Source organism: Engystomops pustulosus, chromosome 5, assembly GCF_040894005.1.
Source record: "Engystomops pustulosus chromosome 5, aEngPut4.maternal, whole genome shotgun sequence".
NCBI classification, from domain to species: Eukaryota; Metazoa; Chordata; class Amphibia; order Anura; family Leptodactylidae; genus Engystomops; species Engystomops pustulosus.
In genome coordinates this window covers 147,717,350-147,734,850 of record NC_092415.1, presented here as the reverse complement: position 1 = coordinate 147,734,850, position 17,501 = coordinate 147,717,350, and the positions used below count along the sequence as shown (strand labels likewise).

At 40.2% G+C, this 17,501-nt stretch overlaps 1 protein-coding gene across 3 annotated transcripts in view; it reads right to left on the bottom strand.

Annotated features, from left to right (window-relative positions):
- HECW1 (HECT, C2 and WW domain containing E3 ubiquitin protein ligase 1) overlaps positions 1-17,501 on the bottom strand; it is a 172,921-nt gene that overhangs the window by 80,179 nt on the left and 75,241 nt on the right. For all 3 annotated transcript variants that reach the window (XM_072153345.1, XM_072153344.1, XM_072153346.1), the window contains one exon: positions 2,745-2,839. In XM_072153345.1, coding sequence (XP_072009446.1) covers positions 2,745-2,839 — 95 coding nt within the window. The remainder of the gene's footprint in view (positions 1-2,744; positions 2,840-17,501) is intronic.

Below are 17,501 nucleotides of genomic sequence, written 5' to 3'. Positions count from 1 at the left end.
CTTTTATGCCAGTTTTCTGATAAATCTGATAGATCTTCCCCACAGTCTCTATGGATCCTCAGAGTCTCTATACTCTCAGTGTTCATCACCATAGGACGGCTGTGGGAGATGCAGTAATTCCTGTCCATTTCATATGTAAAAACAATTTGTTGCTTTGGGCTATCACTACAGCAGAGATGGTTGTATCCAAGGACAACTGACTTGTTTCTATGGGGCCACGGGACTACATATAGGGGGAATTATATTCACACAGGTTAATTTTTTTATAATATCCAATTGAAGAAATGTATGTTTATGGCAGATGGATTAAATTAATTGTGAATGCCCAGATGGAAATAGACCTTTAAGGATGAATCTCATTGTTTAGAATTGCGTGGCTGTAGAGAAATAAATAGATAGATATAGATACATGTACTATGTACTAAGCAAAAATAAACAATTCTCTGATTTACTCTAATTAGCTACTAGAAGAGGTTTTACCTTGTTACCCCATGTTTTCTGGTAACCACAGGAAACCACTGGGTGAAAATGGGGGACTGGGTGCGGAGAGGGGTAAACATGAGGGGCTGACTGTGAGAAGAGGGGGAAATATAGATCTGGCTGTGTGAAGGGGGAAACATGGAGGGGTTGGCTGTGTGAGGGGGCAAAATTTAAGGGGTCTGGCTGTGTGAAGGGGCTGACTGGTTGTGTGGACTGACATGGGTGGAAATGGCTGTGTGAGGATGGGAGCTGACAACTAGGAGAGACCGGCTGTGTGAGGAAAAGGGTATCAATGAAAACTCCATAGTTAACACCTCTACATACACCAAAGTAGAAAAAATGATGTGCGTCAGACTATGGTGGGATAGCATTTTTTTTGTTTTAGAAGAATTTCATCTTATTTTCAAGGTATTAAAACAAAACTAAATAATAAAAGAACCAAAGAATAAAAGAGAAGTGTAATAAGGACTGTATAGTAAATAAATTAAAAACAAATCTTGTATGAAAATGAAGCAACAGCTAAATTGACAATTTCATTTTAATCTTAGGATCCAAATACATACTTGTGTCACAAGGATCAATAATACTGCTATTTATAACATGGACTTGGGGACTTCAACATGGGATTTTGTCTACAAAGCCTTTGTGAAACATGGTCATTTGACATACATAGCTGCATGCTTTGATTTTTGGACAACACACATCAGTGCTAAAGGGAACTGTAATATGATCAGATGGCCAATTTACAAATCACTCTATGGGAGAGATTTATCACTGTTTCTATGTCAATTTTCTGGCGTAGAAACAGTGAAATAATTAAAAATTCTTGCGCAGTGCAAGAATTTGCCATTGCAATAGTGACTATGCCACCTTTGAGTGACTAAGCCCTTTGATGTATCGGGCATGACAATGGGTGGCGTGACCGCTATTGGCGGCGCTGGAGGAAATGTCCCCCTATGAGTAAATGTTGTTCATCTTTATAAAAGTCATCTTTCTACACACAACATCTAGACTACGGTCTGCAATTACAAACAGTGAAATCAGATAACCTCAATAATATTAAAAATAGCTGATGATGAATAATAGGAACAATGAAATGACACATTCCTTATACGAGAAGTGGAAAGTGACTCCGGGGTAACACCTCTGCATAATGGAACCATGGTGATATTATGCCTGCACTCAACATATGATACCATACAAAAGCTCCAGCTGAGACAGCATTCCCCTAGGTGCAGCATTCACAAGGTCTGACCTAAGGATTGGTTGCTGCAGATGAAGTAATGCCAATTACAGTAAGTGTTTCTGACTGGAATCCTCCAGAGTCAATAAAAGGACGAAACATGGGAGAGAAAGTCTAAATGCTGCAGCTATCCCAGACTGTGCAAAGCCTTCCTGTTCATTTCTGCAGACATTATTGGCCATCAAAATGTTTCTGACATGTATTACGGTAAAGTAAACCTTCTTCTGGTAGACTGTACATTTCCTAGAGAAAAATCTTTGCTATTCACATTTTCACCTACATTTACAGAGCTGTGACACATAGAGGAATGCCAAACATTGTATATGATACTCCGCAGAAATGTTTTACAAAGAAGTGTTCCATGAACAAAGTAATCACAGTATTCTTGCATATTTCTAAACTGAATGAGGGACCGAAAACCCCGTAGTCATATTTGGGGTCCACCTTCCATCAACATAAAGGAAATTTCCTTCAAATTTGGTTGTATTCTACTGGTGTCCAGAATTTGGTTGGAGCATGGGCCAACTGGAGGTACTCTGGTGGTCCAGTCTAACTACTGCAGTCAACTACTAAATTATGGAAAAAACTCCATATTTAAAGGGCATGCCCAACTAAAAGTAAAAGCTGATTCTATACTGCATCGTATTAAATGGTTTAAAATAAACTTACTGGACTCCACTCCATTTAGTCACAGATCACAGCTGAGCCCAATTAACTTAGCTGACCTCGACCAGGTATATGAACTTTTTTTTTTAGATGTGATTGTATTTATTCATGAATTAAAACAACCTTTATATGACATATATATATATATATATATATATATATATATATATATATATATATATATATATATGTATATTAACATTACACTCCACCCATCTTGTCTCAGACACCTGGCTAAATGGAAGTCTACATTCCAAACTTTGTCCACCAGTGGAGTATCCATGATGTATAGAAATGATGACAAATCACTTACAATGTATTGCAACCCATGTATTATTCTAAGGTGATAACTTACTGGAGCAGATGGGTTTTTCACAGTGATGCTGGGAGTTGTAGCACGTAGAGCTCCACTCACACCATGGTAGTACTTAAAACAGATTTTTGTTTCCGCTGGAAAAAAAGAAGCAGTTGAGATTTAATTATATAATCATTATAAATTAAATTTAATATACAATTATTAACAGAAGACTTGTCGCCAAGTACACAATGCTAAATAACAGACCTCCTTTTATTGCCATAGGCTTCCTCATTAGAGATGAGCGAGTTGATCGAAATTAGGGTTCAACGGGTTCCTCCAAATTTTGTAACAAAATTTGGTTTGGTACAAGGACTTCAAGCCCAACTTTGAGCCAAACACAAACCTTATTGAAGTCAATGGGGACCTGGATTTTAATACTTAAAAATGAGTAAAATGGGGCTAGTAAGGGCTAGAGGGCTGAAAAATGGAGGGAATAACATAAAAAAATAAGCAAAAAATATAATTAAAAGAAATTTGTAACTGTGGTTAAAGGCACTCTGGGTGTTCAGATCCATTTAGTCATTCTCATAGTGGTAAAAGTAGCAATGGGAAAACCTCAAACTCTTCCTCTCACTGTGGTTATATAGCACTGGGTATTGATTATATTCAGTCTACAATTAATAAAATCTCAATGGAATGTGATCACTATTCAAGAGTCAAATCTGTTTTCCTAATGATGGAGAAACATGCAAGCTGTGCCATTGATTTACTGAAGAGATCTAGCCCTGAACTCATTTCTCTAGCTCAGTGGTTGTTGCAGACCTGAAAAAACAAAAAGCAGGCAAATGGCTGTTTTTCTTCTGAACGCATGTGATTTTATATTCACCAACAAAGAAGAGTATATTGGCTTCAGTATATTGGCTCTTTGGCTTCAGTTGGTGTTGGATCAATTTTTCTTTCACAAACAGACTTGCGAAAGCTGTCAGACTGATAAGGGCAAACCTGCTATCAGGAACCTAACTACCGGACCTGAGAGACCCTACAAGTTGACAGGGACAACTTACTTCGTCTGACAGCTGCTAGATGGTGGAGTGGACAATAACAGGAAATCTGAAACCAGTGTTCACACTAGGACACAGTAATGCACCAATACAATTAGACTAATCAGAGACATAGAAAGCAGGGAAAGATACACGGCACTGAAAAACAAAATCAGGTCAAATCCAAAATGGCAGCAAAGGTATAGAATTGAATCACTAGAGAGAGGGCAATTAATGTAGCAGAAGTCGGATACACAGAATTGCAAAGCAATAACTATCAGCAATAGGAAAAGGTATAAGGAGACTAGTAGAACCAGCAAGGTGTTATAGGACTGGGCAGATGTATAAAGAAGTTCCTAGAGACACACCCCGAAAAGCTGCCCGGATCGGCTATCTATCACTCTAGTAACTCTCTCTGGACAAGGCTGGGCTGAGTATGGCTCAATCAATCACACCACAGCAGCAACCTAATCAACTAAGCACCTAAGAAACAGTTCAGATGCACAAAACACAAAGGAAAATGAATGACATCTAAGAGGACTTTGGCATAAATGTTCTTCTGTTCTTTTCTTCTACATCTTTGGCATAAATGTTACACTGTTCCTAAAAATAGGATCCCTGTCTATACAATTGGTAGGCAATTGCTGTTGTTTCACAAGTCCCTGCCTGCTGACTGACCCTATGAGGAGTATCAAGCTCTCCCTAGCTCTATCAGATGTGTGTAATGGTGTCTGGACATGTGCCCTTCAGAATACTTCAGAATTACATGTCCAGCCCAGCCAATCACAGGCATGCATACAAAATACATGCCTGTAGTTGCTAATGGCCTGGAATCTGCTTGATTGGCTGCTTCAGCAGTCAATCAAGCAGCTCTGCACTTTTCCTCAAACACAGACCCAGATCCCAAACAGTGATGTGTGTTCAGGTTCTGGGTCCGTGGGTGCCAAACATGTGAAATTAGGTACAGACCAGAACTCCGAAGTTCAGGTCCGCTCATCAATTTTCCTGATCAGTTTGGTGCAGAGCTGATTCTAAAAAAAAAACAGTTATATTGGAATAAACAAGTTAAAACAGCACAAAGAAAGCGGTCATGTCATTTGTGATACAAGTACAGGGATCAGATATAACAGAGGAGAACGCAGTATTCAGAACACAAAAAACCCCATGAATACATTCCCACATCCTTACATAGACCTGAGCCTTAACAAATACAAACATGGTAGTAACCTAAACAGAGAGAATAGTCTGTGTAGCATCATATACTTTTAGAAGGAATACCCGTCACAGAAACATCCTTAAAGAGGGAGACCCTACTCGTTTTATTATCACAATCCCCGCTGGGGTAAAGGTGATTTCCAACGATGTGGCAAATCAATGGATGATCCGTAGTCCTTCCATTGCGGTTCTAAACCTAAGGACCTGCTAAATCGCAAAACACATCCCAAATCAGAGTAAATTTGGCAGGATACTTTCTGTGTTTGTATATAATCTTTTCATATGGAAGGATTTGATTTATCTGGAGATTCCACATACCCAAGTAGGGGTAGGAGTGTTGGGTGCATACCACCTCCGGGCCAGAAATAATGTTTTTTGTAAGAATGTTTCGATAATGAGGCCAATAGTCTTCAGAAATCAGGCCCAAAAGGAATACCTCTGGGGAGATTGGTACTGAATTCTGTAGCAAGGAAGACAAACATTCTATCACACTTTTCCAGAAAGCCTTTATATGGGGCAGCTCCAGCTCATGTGCCAGAAGTCGGCACCTAGTTCAGTACATCACAGACACGCAGTAGTCGGTACACGACCCATCCTGCATAGCCGGGTAGGGGGCAGATAGGATTGATGGGCAGAACAGCTTTATCGTCCTATTGTTAACGCAAAGCTGATTTTTATACACATCTTTGAATTCCTGGCTGTAAATTTAACAGTGGATATCTCCAGTTCTGTATAACCTAGAAACCTAAGCCCGATATGATATAAAAAGGAAGATTGTCCTCTTTAATGGGACACAAGACATGACAGAAAGCATAAGGAGCTGCAGAAGACTATTTGCTACATGCAACCTCTGCCTATGTCTCTGTGCCTAGGAAAGGGCAATGACTAGATGCTGTACATATCTATAATATATTTTAGTAAAAATGTATACAATTTTACCTTCACTTATTAAAAAAAAAAGTAGATTGGAAAACTACAAAAATATGTTTTACATTCTTAGCTATTTGTCTACTAAATAAACAAAAAACAAATAATTAGTAAAATTATTCTGTTAAGTTAAAGTCTAACACGTCATGAAAAAGTAAACTCCCCATGTTGTTATATTTAAAACGGAACCAAATATATAAACATTTAAAGCAGAACAGAACCGAAAAAATGGACCTAAACAAGGCCCTGCCTGGAATACAAATATAAATGCAGCCGGCGAATTTTCACATGTGAGAATTCGCCGGCTTCAGCGAGTGCAAGGGTGTGGGGACAGTAACGACCCGCGCCGGCCCACTCCCGGGCAATAAGATAGCATTTGCGATTATTTCAGGGCTTATGTAAGAGAATTCAGGAAATCTGAATAAAACTTTCCAAAAATGCTTTTTCTTTTCTTTCTCCTCTTATCAGGCTCTATCATCTATCCTGCAAGCTGCTCACTTATTCTAAAATCTATTCTGAATCTGTGTTGGTCCCCCAACTGCAGACTTCTGCACGAGGCCCCCATTCCCCTTAAAAAAAGATATATATTTTTGTATACACAAATGTATACAATCACACACATTTATGCATTCATATACAAACACATTTATATACTTATATATACACACACATAAAGTTCTACACGCATATATACATGTATACACTAATTTGCAAACATTTATGCACTCATATCTACATTTATACACTCATACATACAGTATATGCACTTAATATACACAATCATACATTATATATACACAGTATATATACACACATCCACATATTTATAGACACGCTACAGTATATATACTGTATATACACATCAAATATGCACACAAACTATATAGACCGAGTGCCCAGACTACAACCAAAACCCACACATTTATCACAAAGTGCCAATATAAGCAGTAATTTATTTATTTATTTGTTGAACTGTTCTCCTAACATAACAGCCTCCTAAGGACACTGATACAATTGAAAGCAGGAGGGGAAATCCAGACTATGAGATACTTCCTTGGCGATTAATGGGTTAAAATAGCACTGAGATATTAGCAAATCTTGACGTGTGTGGAACTGCAGTAAGATTCTTAGAGTCCTGTCTGGTGAACTCTGAGCTTAAGTGCCCACAGAGAGCACTCCGAGTGCCACCTCTGGCACCCGTGCCATAGGTTCGGCACCACTGCTATATAGTATATACATATTATATCCACATTCATATAGTTTATATAATTCATATACCTAGAAATACAGTATAAACACATCATGTACACACATGCATACAGCAAAACACACCATACATAGGCATGCTGCACATACAGATAGCATATATACACACACATATTTAAAGTATGTAAGCACCATACATATATATATATATATGTTAATACACTCAGCATATAAATACCATACACATATACATTATATCTGTACACATACATCAGATACACACATACAAATTAGAAACACACATACAGCATAAACAGTAACTCAGGGATAGTGGTAGAGTGTGTGACTACCTTGCTTGTAGTCTGTTAACATGGGGAAGTATAAAAATGTATAACAGCTACCGTAACAACTCAATACCACATTTTTAATGAAGATTATTAGTAATTTTTCATTTAAGATTCACTAGAGGAATAAAAAATGATTGAAAATACAAAATAAACATAATGTTCTGCAGAACACTATTCACTTTTACTAGGAATAACGTAAAAAATGTGGATCATAGTAGATAAATCACTAAACTTGTGTACAGTATCATGAAAGACACCACAAGGTATGATAACTTAATTTTTGCCACAATGAATAGGATAGAAGCCTCTTTTTCACAAATCCTAATTAACTCTAAATTCACTCACTAATTAAAGCTACAGCTCAGCTTATTACCCGATCCTCTTATCTCACTCTGTGACCCACTGATAATTGTATAGACACAGCATGAAAACTGCCTTTTTAGAATAAGCAACTCTGATCCTACTTGACTGAGTCACTTTAATCGCATGGTCATAATCTTGCCAAAAATTAATTTGAAGGACTATAGACCATTTATAGCCCAGTAATTGCATTTATAATTTAAAAACCCTTATTTTCAAGTTAGTTAGACATGTTAGGCTATATTCACATGACATTTAGTTGCTCCTCATAAAAAGTGGGGTACTGTCACATCTTCTGTTGGCAGTGCTGGGCTGAGAGGTGGGTGATTGCTAAAACCTTGAACTGTTTTACTCAATTACCTCTCAGTCACTCAATTAGCCAGTTAGAAAGCTTCATTTGGACTGGGACTTTATGATAATTATTTGGTTTTCTGCCTGTTTGTGTTAGGCTCCAGGGGTAGTGAACCCACTGGACCACCGCAGACGATTACGTATGCCGACACCTAGGACTAGAATCTAAGTGGTACCCGGTTTTCACCAGAGCCCGCCACAAAGCGGGTTGGACTTTCTCAAGGGCATAAGCATGAAGATCCGATGGGGAATGCTGGGAGAGATTGGCTTTTATGCAACTTTCAGGGGATGGACAGCACCAATCAGCGGTGCACTGGCCTTTTAAATCTTTGTGTGCCAAAACACGCACACCCTCAGAGACGGAGACACATGCACCGGGATGCTGGAGACGGAACGAGGACAGGTAAGCGGCGCGAGCGTGGCGCAGGCGGGCTGCAAGGGCCACGGGTGAGCCTGCGACCCGCGAAATGGGTCGTGGGAGCATCTGTGACAGTTTGCTCTTCCTGACCAACCTTCTGCTTGTTTTCTGACCACCTCTGTGTGCTGAATTTGTACTGTGTCAACTTTTAGATGTGACTTTGGTTTGTACCTTTGACTCCTCTCTGTTGATTTTATCTCTAATATTCTCTCTTGGTTTGACTTGGCTCGCTGAGTTCACCTTTGGCTTTCACTTCTCCCTAGCCCTCACATTAACTAGTCTAGGAATGACACCAAGTTTGGGGATGTCTCCTTGGGCCATTAACAAGTGAGCAGGGACAGCAGAGGGTGGGTTATGTAGTGGGGATCACTGCCCCTATCCATTCTCCTTTCCCTCCCTCTATTGTATTTAAAGATTAACATTGCGCTCCATGGGAATGAGGAGAATATAGAAGAGATGGAAAGTGAGGTACAAATTCCTATAATTCCTATACCAGTTACCCCCACAGGAACTTGTATTTAAAGCTGGACTTCCTGATCAGGAGTGTACTTCCTAATAGTAAGCCAAGGTAAAGTGGTATATAACCAGTTAGTAGGTCACGCTGCTCGTATAAGAGAATCTGTGTTGTCTATTGCACATGAATTGATATACAATCAGTCTCCCTCTATTGTGTTTGTGAACTAAGGGGGTAGGTTAAGATCATGGATTAACATAAATTAGGCTTCTTTATATCCTTGATGGGACATCTTGAATGAGAGAGGTGAAATTTAGAGGGCCCTGAACGCCTGCTAGACAATACAAGGCAGATGAACATTATCTAAGGGTTATGACTTTGTAGATGTTGCAGTCTCTCTCAATGGCTTTGTGCAAACCTTTTAAAACATATTTTCATGAAGCCTAGCTTTAATCTTTTTTATGTATTTATTGTTATTAAGGGAAACAGAAATCACATGGCAGGATTACTTTAGGACTACATATATGATTCTTTAGTCTAACATATTGCTAAACATCAGTGGTATAGTCAATGTACTACTGATTTCTGCTCTCTACCTATGTACTCTCAGCTCCATCACTTTTGTCTAATAGAACTGTTTCACTCCCTGTCTTTTCCCAAAATACCATGGCTAGGCAGTGTCAAGAGATAAAATCCACTTGTTCAAAGATTTAAAAAGATTTTAAATTGTGAGACATCAAAGTACCATATATACTCGAGTATAAGACTAGTTTTTCAGCACAAAAAATGTGCTGAAAACCCAAACTCGGCTTATACTCGAGTAAAAAAATATAGGTTCTACCAGGTTTTTTTTTGTAAAATTAGGGGCCTTGGCTTATACTTGGGTCGGCTTATACTCGAGTATATATGGGTAATCTAAAAGTTGTACAAGGCTTTTTGGACCCGGTGACAAATTAAACCTTTATAGTTACTTTACTACCACACATACAGGTGTAGTTCAGCCATGTGTTCTGAAGTGAGGAGAAAAAGTCTTTTGGACAGGCTCCCCTAGATATAATTATAAATTCACCATACAAGCAGAAAGTGCCTGTAATGTTAACTACTATTTTCCCTCATTGGTTGTCGGGCTATGTATACAGAAGACAAGTGTTTCTTGTATGGTTTATAGTTTTAATTATCCACATTGCATGTTGATAATAAACCAAATCCATGATTTCAGATTATTAGCAGACACTGAAAGCAATAAATCTTGCCCTCAGCTTTTGTTTGCTTATTTTTTATATCTTTTTCTACATCAAATTATGTTGTAACACATTTATAATACTGCCCATGAAAGTTGTTTAATTTGTTCATATAAGGTCTGACTAATATTCTTCACAGTCGGGGGCTGTAATGAAAAAACTATTTAGGTGACTTAAAAGCAGCTGCTATGACATTAGTTCTCAGTTATGTCATTTGGTCTGGTTAATGCTGTGGATGCTCCTGCTTGGGACCTTACTGGTACAGTTTAACCCTTTCAGAATATATTTTGTAAAGGTATCTAATCAGGTGTAATATCAGACATGAAGTGCTATGTGAAATATATATTTATGGCCCTTATGGTAGAAAGTAGTAATAGGAGGGGATTTTTGTAGTGCATAAATTATGTAATTCTAATGTAAATGTAACAAGGGACAGAACTGAACTAGAAAACAGATTAATATGTAAACTAAAGGACATGTACTTTTCTGTATAAGTTTTCAAATACACAATACTTAATTTAAAAGCAGAAAACATTGGGGTACATTTACTTACCCGTCCCTTCGTGATCCCCGATCCAGAATGTCCGACGAGGATTCAGAGCTGCCGCGATTCACAAAGATCGTGAGTCCAATTTCCTGCATACATCGCTTCCCTGCTGAGGTCCGCCGGAGTTCACCATCTTCTTCCCGGTGCATGTAAGTGCTGATCTTGCGACACAATTTGAATTTTAAATTCCGTGCTTTGTCCGAATTAGTCGGGTTGTCCGACGGCCACGCCCCAGATTTGTGTGGCATGAAAGCCGGCGGCGATGCGCCACAATCCGATTGCGTGCGCCAAAAACCCGGGGCAATTCAGTGCAAATCCGAAATAGCCGGGAAACCTAACGGAAATGCGTCCAACGGACCCTTAGTAAATGTGCCCCAGTATTGGAATAAAGAATACAAATACAAACTTGCTAATTATTTTTTGCTTTATTTGTTTATTATTGTTGGTTGAACTTGTCTCGTCCTTTCAATAAATCCACTCAGACATTTTATGTAGTTACTGTCCTTTTACTCCAAGGCAATGTGAACCCCCAGCTTTCCACAGACTTTCTACAAATGGCTATAAATCCTGTCATATTATATTCCAAAGTACAGATATTTTTCATAAAAGCAATTCAGCGGTATTTTATATTTTTTGTGTATGATTTTAAGACATGGAAAACTCATGGAATGCCTTCAGGATATGATATGTATAAGCACATCAAATCTGTTCAACGTCTTTGATGTTTCAAATTAAAAACTGAAACATGAAGCAGTTTCCTTTGAAGATTGGGAAACAATTTATTGAAAAAATGTATTTATATAAAAAAAATGACAAACAATTGATAATTAAAACTAAAATAATACATTCCGTTTATGCCTACATTGCTTTTTTTTAGAAATCTAAAACATAGGAATTTGCATTATACTGGAAGTAAGAAATACATAAAATACAAGATCACTCAACAGGCTAATTTTTATGATAACCATTGTCACGCTTTTACATGATAACTGTGTGGAATTGCAACAATTTGTCAAATTCTTTCATGGGGCTGACATGCAATACTAGATATCTAGTATCTTGATACACTAGAATGGGGCTGTTTCTTTAGCAAAAAACAATTCTATTAATTCATTAAGTTGTTGATGTATCATATATAGAACAAGAGCTTCCATTTGCAATTGCATAAGAAAGGTTACATGCAATTAAAGGGGTTATCCGGGTTTAAAAAATGTCTTATGGTCGGGCTGGGGAGGGCTAGTTAAACATAATAAACATGTACTTACCTCCTCCGGTGCTGCCAATGTCCCGCGCCGCGGTCCCTTCGATCCGTGCCCCTGTTTGTTTACAGGGGCACGGAAGCCGCGCACAGGGAGCTTCCGGTCCGTGATGTGGACGGCTCCTCCCATCCGTCCCTATCTCTCAGCGTTGTAAGCGCTGGGAGATGGTGCGCATGGGAGCTTCCGGCCGGCCGGAAGCTCCCTGTGCGCACTTGTGATGAAACCGGCGCACAGAGAAGACCGGCCGTGGCGCGGGACATCGGCAGCACCGGAGGAGGTAAGTACATGTTTATTGTGTTTAAATAGCCCTCCCCAACCTGGCCATAAAAAATTTTTAGACCCGGATAACCCCTTTAAATGTTGCTTATCCACCATAAACTTGATGTATTATTTTTTTAAAGGAACACAACTAACTTTCCTCTGTGGCTTTGAAGATCACACTGGGATTACGGAAAGCACAAAGGGGCCCATTTACTTACATTCCCGCTGTAGTTCACCGAAAGTGGATTGTCCACCGATAATGCATTGTGCCGCGATTCACTAAAACCACGCACCCAATATCCTGCATGTGTCGCTTCCCCGATCAGGTCCGACAGAGTTCACTATCTTTTTACTGGTGCAAGTAAGTGCTTGGGCTTGCTAAACCATTTGAAAGGTAAATCTTGTGCTCAGTCTGAATCAGTCGGATATTCCAATGGCGCGCCCCTTGAAATTGTGTCGCATGGAAGCCGCCGCAGTTATGCCAAAAAAGGATCATGTGCAACACAACACCTGCGCAGACACTGGTTAAATACCTGTGCAAGCCGAGTAATCGTGCAACCCTTAATAAATGAGCCCCAAAGTCTCTTGATCTTCAGTAATAACCATTAAACAAGACCAGGATATCAATGGTTGCACTTGTGATAAATTTCTTATTTAGTAAGCTCCTGGGCCAGTCAGGAACGTTGGGGAACACAAATTTATGGATGTTCATAATTCTCTATACACAAACTTGTAAGACAGAAGATGTGTGTGTGCCAAGCAGGAGGAAGTTGTCGGAACACAGCGTGCCTGCCCCCTGTAAACAAACAGGGGCATGGCACGGACTGATGGCAGGGCTGAAGAAGGTAAATACAATTAGATTTTTTTCTACAGCCCTCCTCCCCAGGTCACCTGTGCATTTTTAACACAACCAGACCACCCTTTTGCAAGGCACCAATACACTGAATCAAGTGCTATAACTAGTATGAGCATTAGCATTATTGAGTATCTTAGTTTTTAATCCCCCTATATGTACATATTAATCCAGTAACTTCCTTACTTTTAAAAAGTTAGGCCCCTTTCACAGTTGCATTTTTCATGTGCGTGTTCTGCCTATGCTTTTGACACACAGAACTTGCATTTCACTCTGACTGGGTTTTTTCGGACTTGCATTCTTTTTCACGCACACACGCACGTTTTTTAATGCACATTTAAATCTCAACATGCTCTACTTTTGCAAGTCACGCGCGTGAAAAACGCACCATACAAGTCGATGGAGATGCATCAAAAACGCATTGCACTCTGAGACACATGCAAGTCCGATGCAAGTGCAATGCATTTTTCACGCATCAATTGCCATAGCAAAGGTAGAGCTCAGTCTTGAGTCCTTTCCACGCACGTTATCTATGCGTGAAAATTGCTTTGAAATTGCCAAAAAAACATGCATAAAAAACTGAGACACTGAACAAATTCTGACTGAAAACTGATTGAACTCTAATGCAAAATGTCAGTTTTTCACTGACCGAACCCTGATCGCACCCTGATCAGACTCTGACGTGATCTGCAACGCAAGTGTAAAAGGGGCCTAAGAGTTGGAATCATGGATTTTTTTGCTGTGAAGCATATGAGGTCAGTTGTCTATGAAGCATCATTTAAAGTAAGATGGGTATTCTGGCAATGACAACTTCATGTCTTCTCCACCATCGGGACACATTGGGGGTCATTTACTAAGGGCCCGATTCGCGTTTTCCCGACATGTTACCTGAATATTTCCAATTTGCGCCGATTTCCCCTGTATTGCCCCGGGATTTTGGCGCACGCGATCGGATTGTGGTGCATCGGCGCCGGCATGCACGCAACGGAAATCGGGGGGTGTGGCCGAGCGAAAACCCGACGGATTCGGAAAAACCGCCGCATTTATAAAAAGAAATGTGTCGCTTGGGACGCGCTCACCTTCACTTGGTCCAGCCCGGTGATCTCCAGTGCGTTCAGATGCTTTTCAGCACAGCAGCGCCACCTGGTGGACGGCGGAGGAACTACCTTGATGAATCCCGGCCGGACCCGAATCTCAGTGCAGAGAACCCGCCACTGGATCACGAACGGACCGGGTAAGTAAATCTGCCCCATTGTCTTGACTATATTAGCAAAGATTTGAGGTTCAATTTGAGAACAAAACTTTCTCTCTTTTGTCTTTGTGATCTTACATTTTCTTGTTTCTGCACCTGCCCCATCATTTACCTTTTGTGGTTGGCTCTAAAGTCATATCCACAAAAAGAAGTTTTTAAACTGCATTACTTAAACCATTTGCATACAGAAAACTTCGAGATTCCAGCTCTATATCAATGCCAATATTTTCTTGAATTTCATGAGCAGGAAAATTTCCATACTGAGGAAAGCTTGTTTACAATGACAGACGTGATCACACAGACTGCAGCAGACGACTTCACATTGAAATTCCTAGTCCTGACATGTATTGTATAAACTGTATCCAAAACAAGAATAAATACTCTGCCAAACAAGTCTCTTTTAAAATAAAATCTGGAAACAAATATGTTTAAATTCAGATTTAACTTTTATTGTACAGGAGTTTACAAAGCAAAAGTCTATTGTCCACTATAAGGCATTAACCTTGATTTTCTCTATCTGATCTGCTGTCTATAGGCATTATAATTCCCTTCACCACAACATGTCTATGGAGCGTCTATAAAATCCTATTTTCAGCTAAAAATAACGTTAGAAGCTGATTTTAGCTTCCCCTGAGGGCAGTCTCTAGACCGTTCACACTGATATTGTGATAATGTTCGCATCCTGAACCATTCAAGAGTTTATGTTACTGTTTTTTTTTAATCTTTTTGTTTTTCATCAAAGGGTTTCATCAAATTTGTAATAATCATACATTCTGGTAAAAACTAACAAGGGAGGATTATTCCATTTGGTAGTCAAATGAGGACATAATACTAAGTCGGTCTTCTTATGGAGGCAGTGTACTTACTGTATGGAAGTCAGTGATTTATTATACTGTGTAGGGCCATACAGGGTGCATTATTATATGTGATGGGTTGGCTATTGTCCTGGTTTAACATATGTACATTTTTCACAGTTTTAGCCTCTTGTTCTTGTCATGGCATAAAGTATAGGTACATCAGAAGGACAGAACAATAGCTTAAATGAGAGAGGTGGTCAGAGATCACACACAGAATATGTAGCAGAGCTAAAATGCAGGCCAGCCACTAAGAATAAAGAAAGTACCCTGGGCCCACTGGTTAGGCTTAAATAGAACCTGTCACCCTTAAAAAACTAGAGTAAGTAGCTCCTAGCGCTACCCCATTTTTTGCAGCATTAAACTGCTAGCTTTATTGGAACCCTCCGATAAAGCTAGCAGACACTGCAGCGCCATAGCCTCAGATCCTACTAGGACACAGCTCCCAGCCTGCCATTGTATCCAGGCTGGTGATCAATCCCTGTGGTTCCCTCTTCAAGTGCATCCCCAGCCTGTTACCATTGTTGTTAAGATTCGTTGGACACGTTATCCACGGTTCCTGTTGGTTCCAATAAAGAATTGTAAGTTGCTTTTAGACAACGTCTGCCTCCGTCTGATCCCTGCTACTACGGCTGTCACCATCACGGGCACCCTATCCGCTACACAGGGACTCATACTCCATACCCCAAAGGGTTTCCCCAGGGAGAACCACTATAACAGACTCTCCCTCATCATTTCTTGCCAACACCACCTGCTGGAGACATGCCAGGCTGTAGGACAGCCCTCCGGTCCCCATACCAAGCACTGTGACACTAGCGCGCCTAGGCCGCAAAAGCCAGCCACTCAGGTAATGCGGGCCCCGGCTTTCTCCAGGCCCCAAGAAAAAAAAGGCTAGGCCGCAGTGGGGATGTTGCACTAGCTTATTGCTAGCACTTATTTGCCCCAATCCGCCACCTTCACGCCAGTGGGGTGTGAAGGGGGTCGCAGATGTCCGACAAACGGCGAGGATGGCCAAGAATGGGCCTGTGTGGGGCGTTACTGTCCCCGCGCTGGCACACTTGCCCTGCCTGGTACACAATAAATGTTGCGCGGCAGCCTGCCCAATACATCAAGAGGAAACCTTTTGATATATCCCGCTGCGAAGATGCAGCGGTGGGCATATAATACGTGTATGATAAATATCTCCCTGTAAGTCTATCATTGCCAGATGACTGGCGTTATTCATGGCCAGGACACCAGTGCCAGTTTATCAGAGTTATTCACTGTATTTGCATTGTTACAGTTGCAAAAACAGTGCAATAATAAAGTGCAGTACACACAGAGGTCCACAATGGCACACAGGACATATACTGCTGAAGAGGTGTATGCTATGCTAGCCTCAGACACAATGAGTCAGCAAGTGAGAGGGGGCTCATAAATTGTTCTGTCTTCCTCTCTTTCCTCATTTCTAAGTAAGCCAGTAAGACAGTTTCACATCCACCAGCAACTAACTGCTTTCCCACAGCCTCCCATGTCCGCAAAGTTCTTGACTTGCTGCAGGTGCCCAAGTTAAAAACAGCAGGGTTATAATTTGCCATGTTAAATCATTTTTTTCAGATGTCCTGCTGGACATGATTGTTGAGTAGACCAACTTGTATGCCCAACAATTTATAGCAACCAACCCCAATTCCTTTTTTTGCCAGGCCATAAAGATGATATCCAACCACTAGAATAGAAATTCTAGAATATTGGGGATTGGTCCTGAATATGGGTCTTACAAATAAAACAGTATGGGCCTATTGGTCTACAGTTCTCTTACATTTTAGGCCAAAAATTCCTTACGGCATAAAAATTTACAAAATGTGTTAGTCTGAAACAAGCTATATTCACACATTTCATATTTATGAGGGAAAGGACAGTCAAATTCAGCCCCCTGATTGTGCTCCATCCCTCACAGTACCTGGGTAGATTGTGTAGGACCTCCTGCATCCAGTGTTTGACCAGGGGTACCACATGTACCTTGATAATTGGTACTCAAGTGTGCCATTGTTTCAGTACCTGGCTGAGAATAAAATACTGGTATGTGGAATGGTCTGTAGAAATCAGAGGCACCTTCCCAAGACCCTAAAAAACCAAACCCTGCAGGTTGGGAAGAATAGGGAACTACACAGTAACGGGTCCCTTTTTTTAAATTTAGAAACTTAAAAGATGTCTTGATGCTATCAACCACCCATGATGCTACCTGCTCCC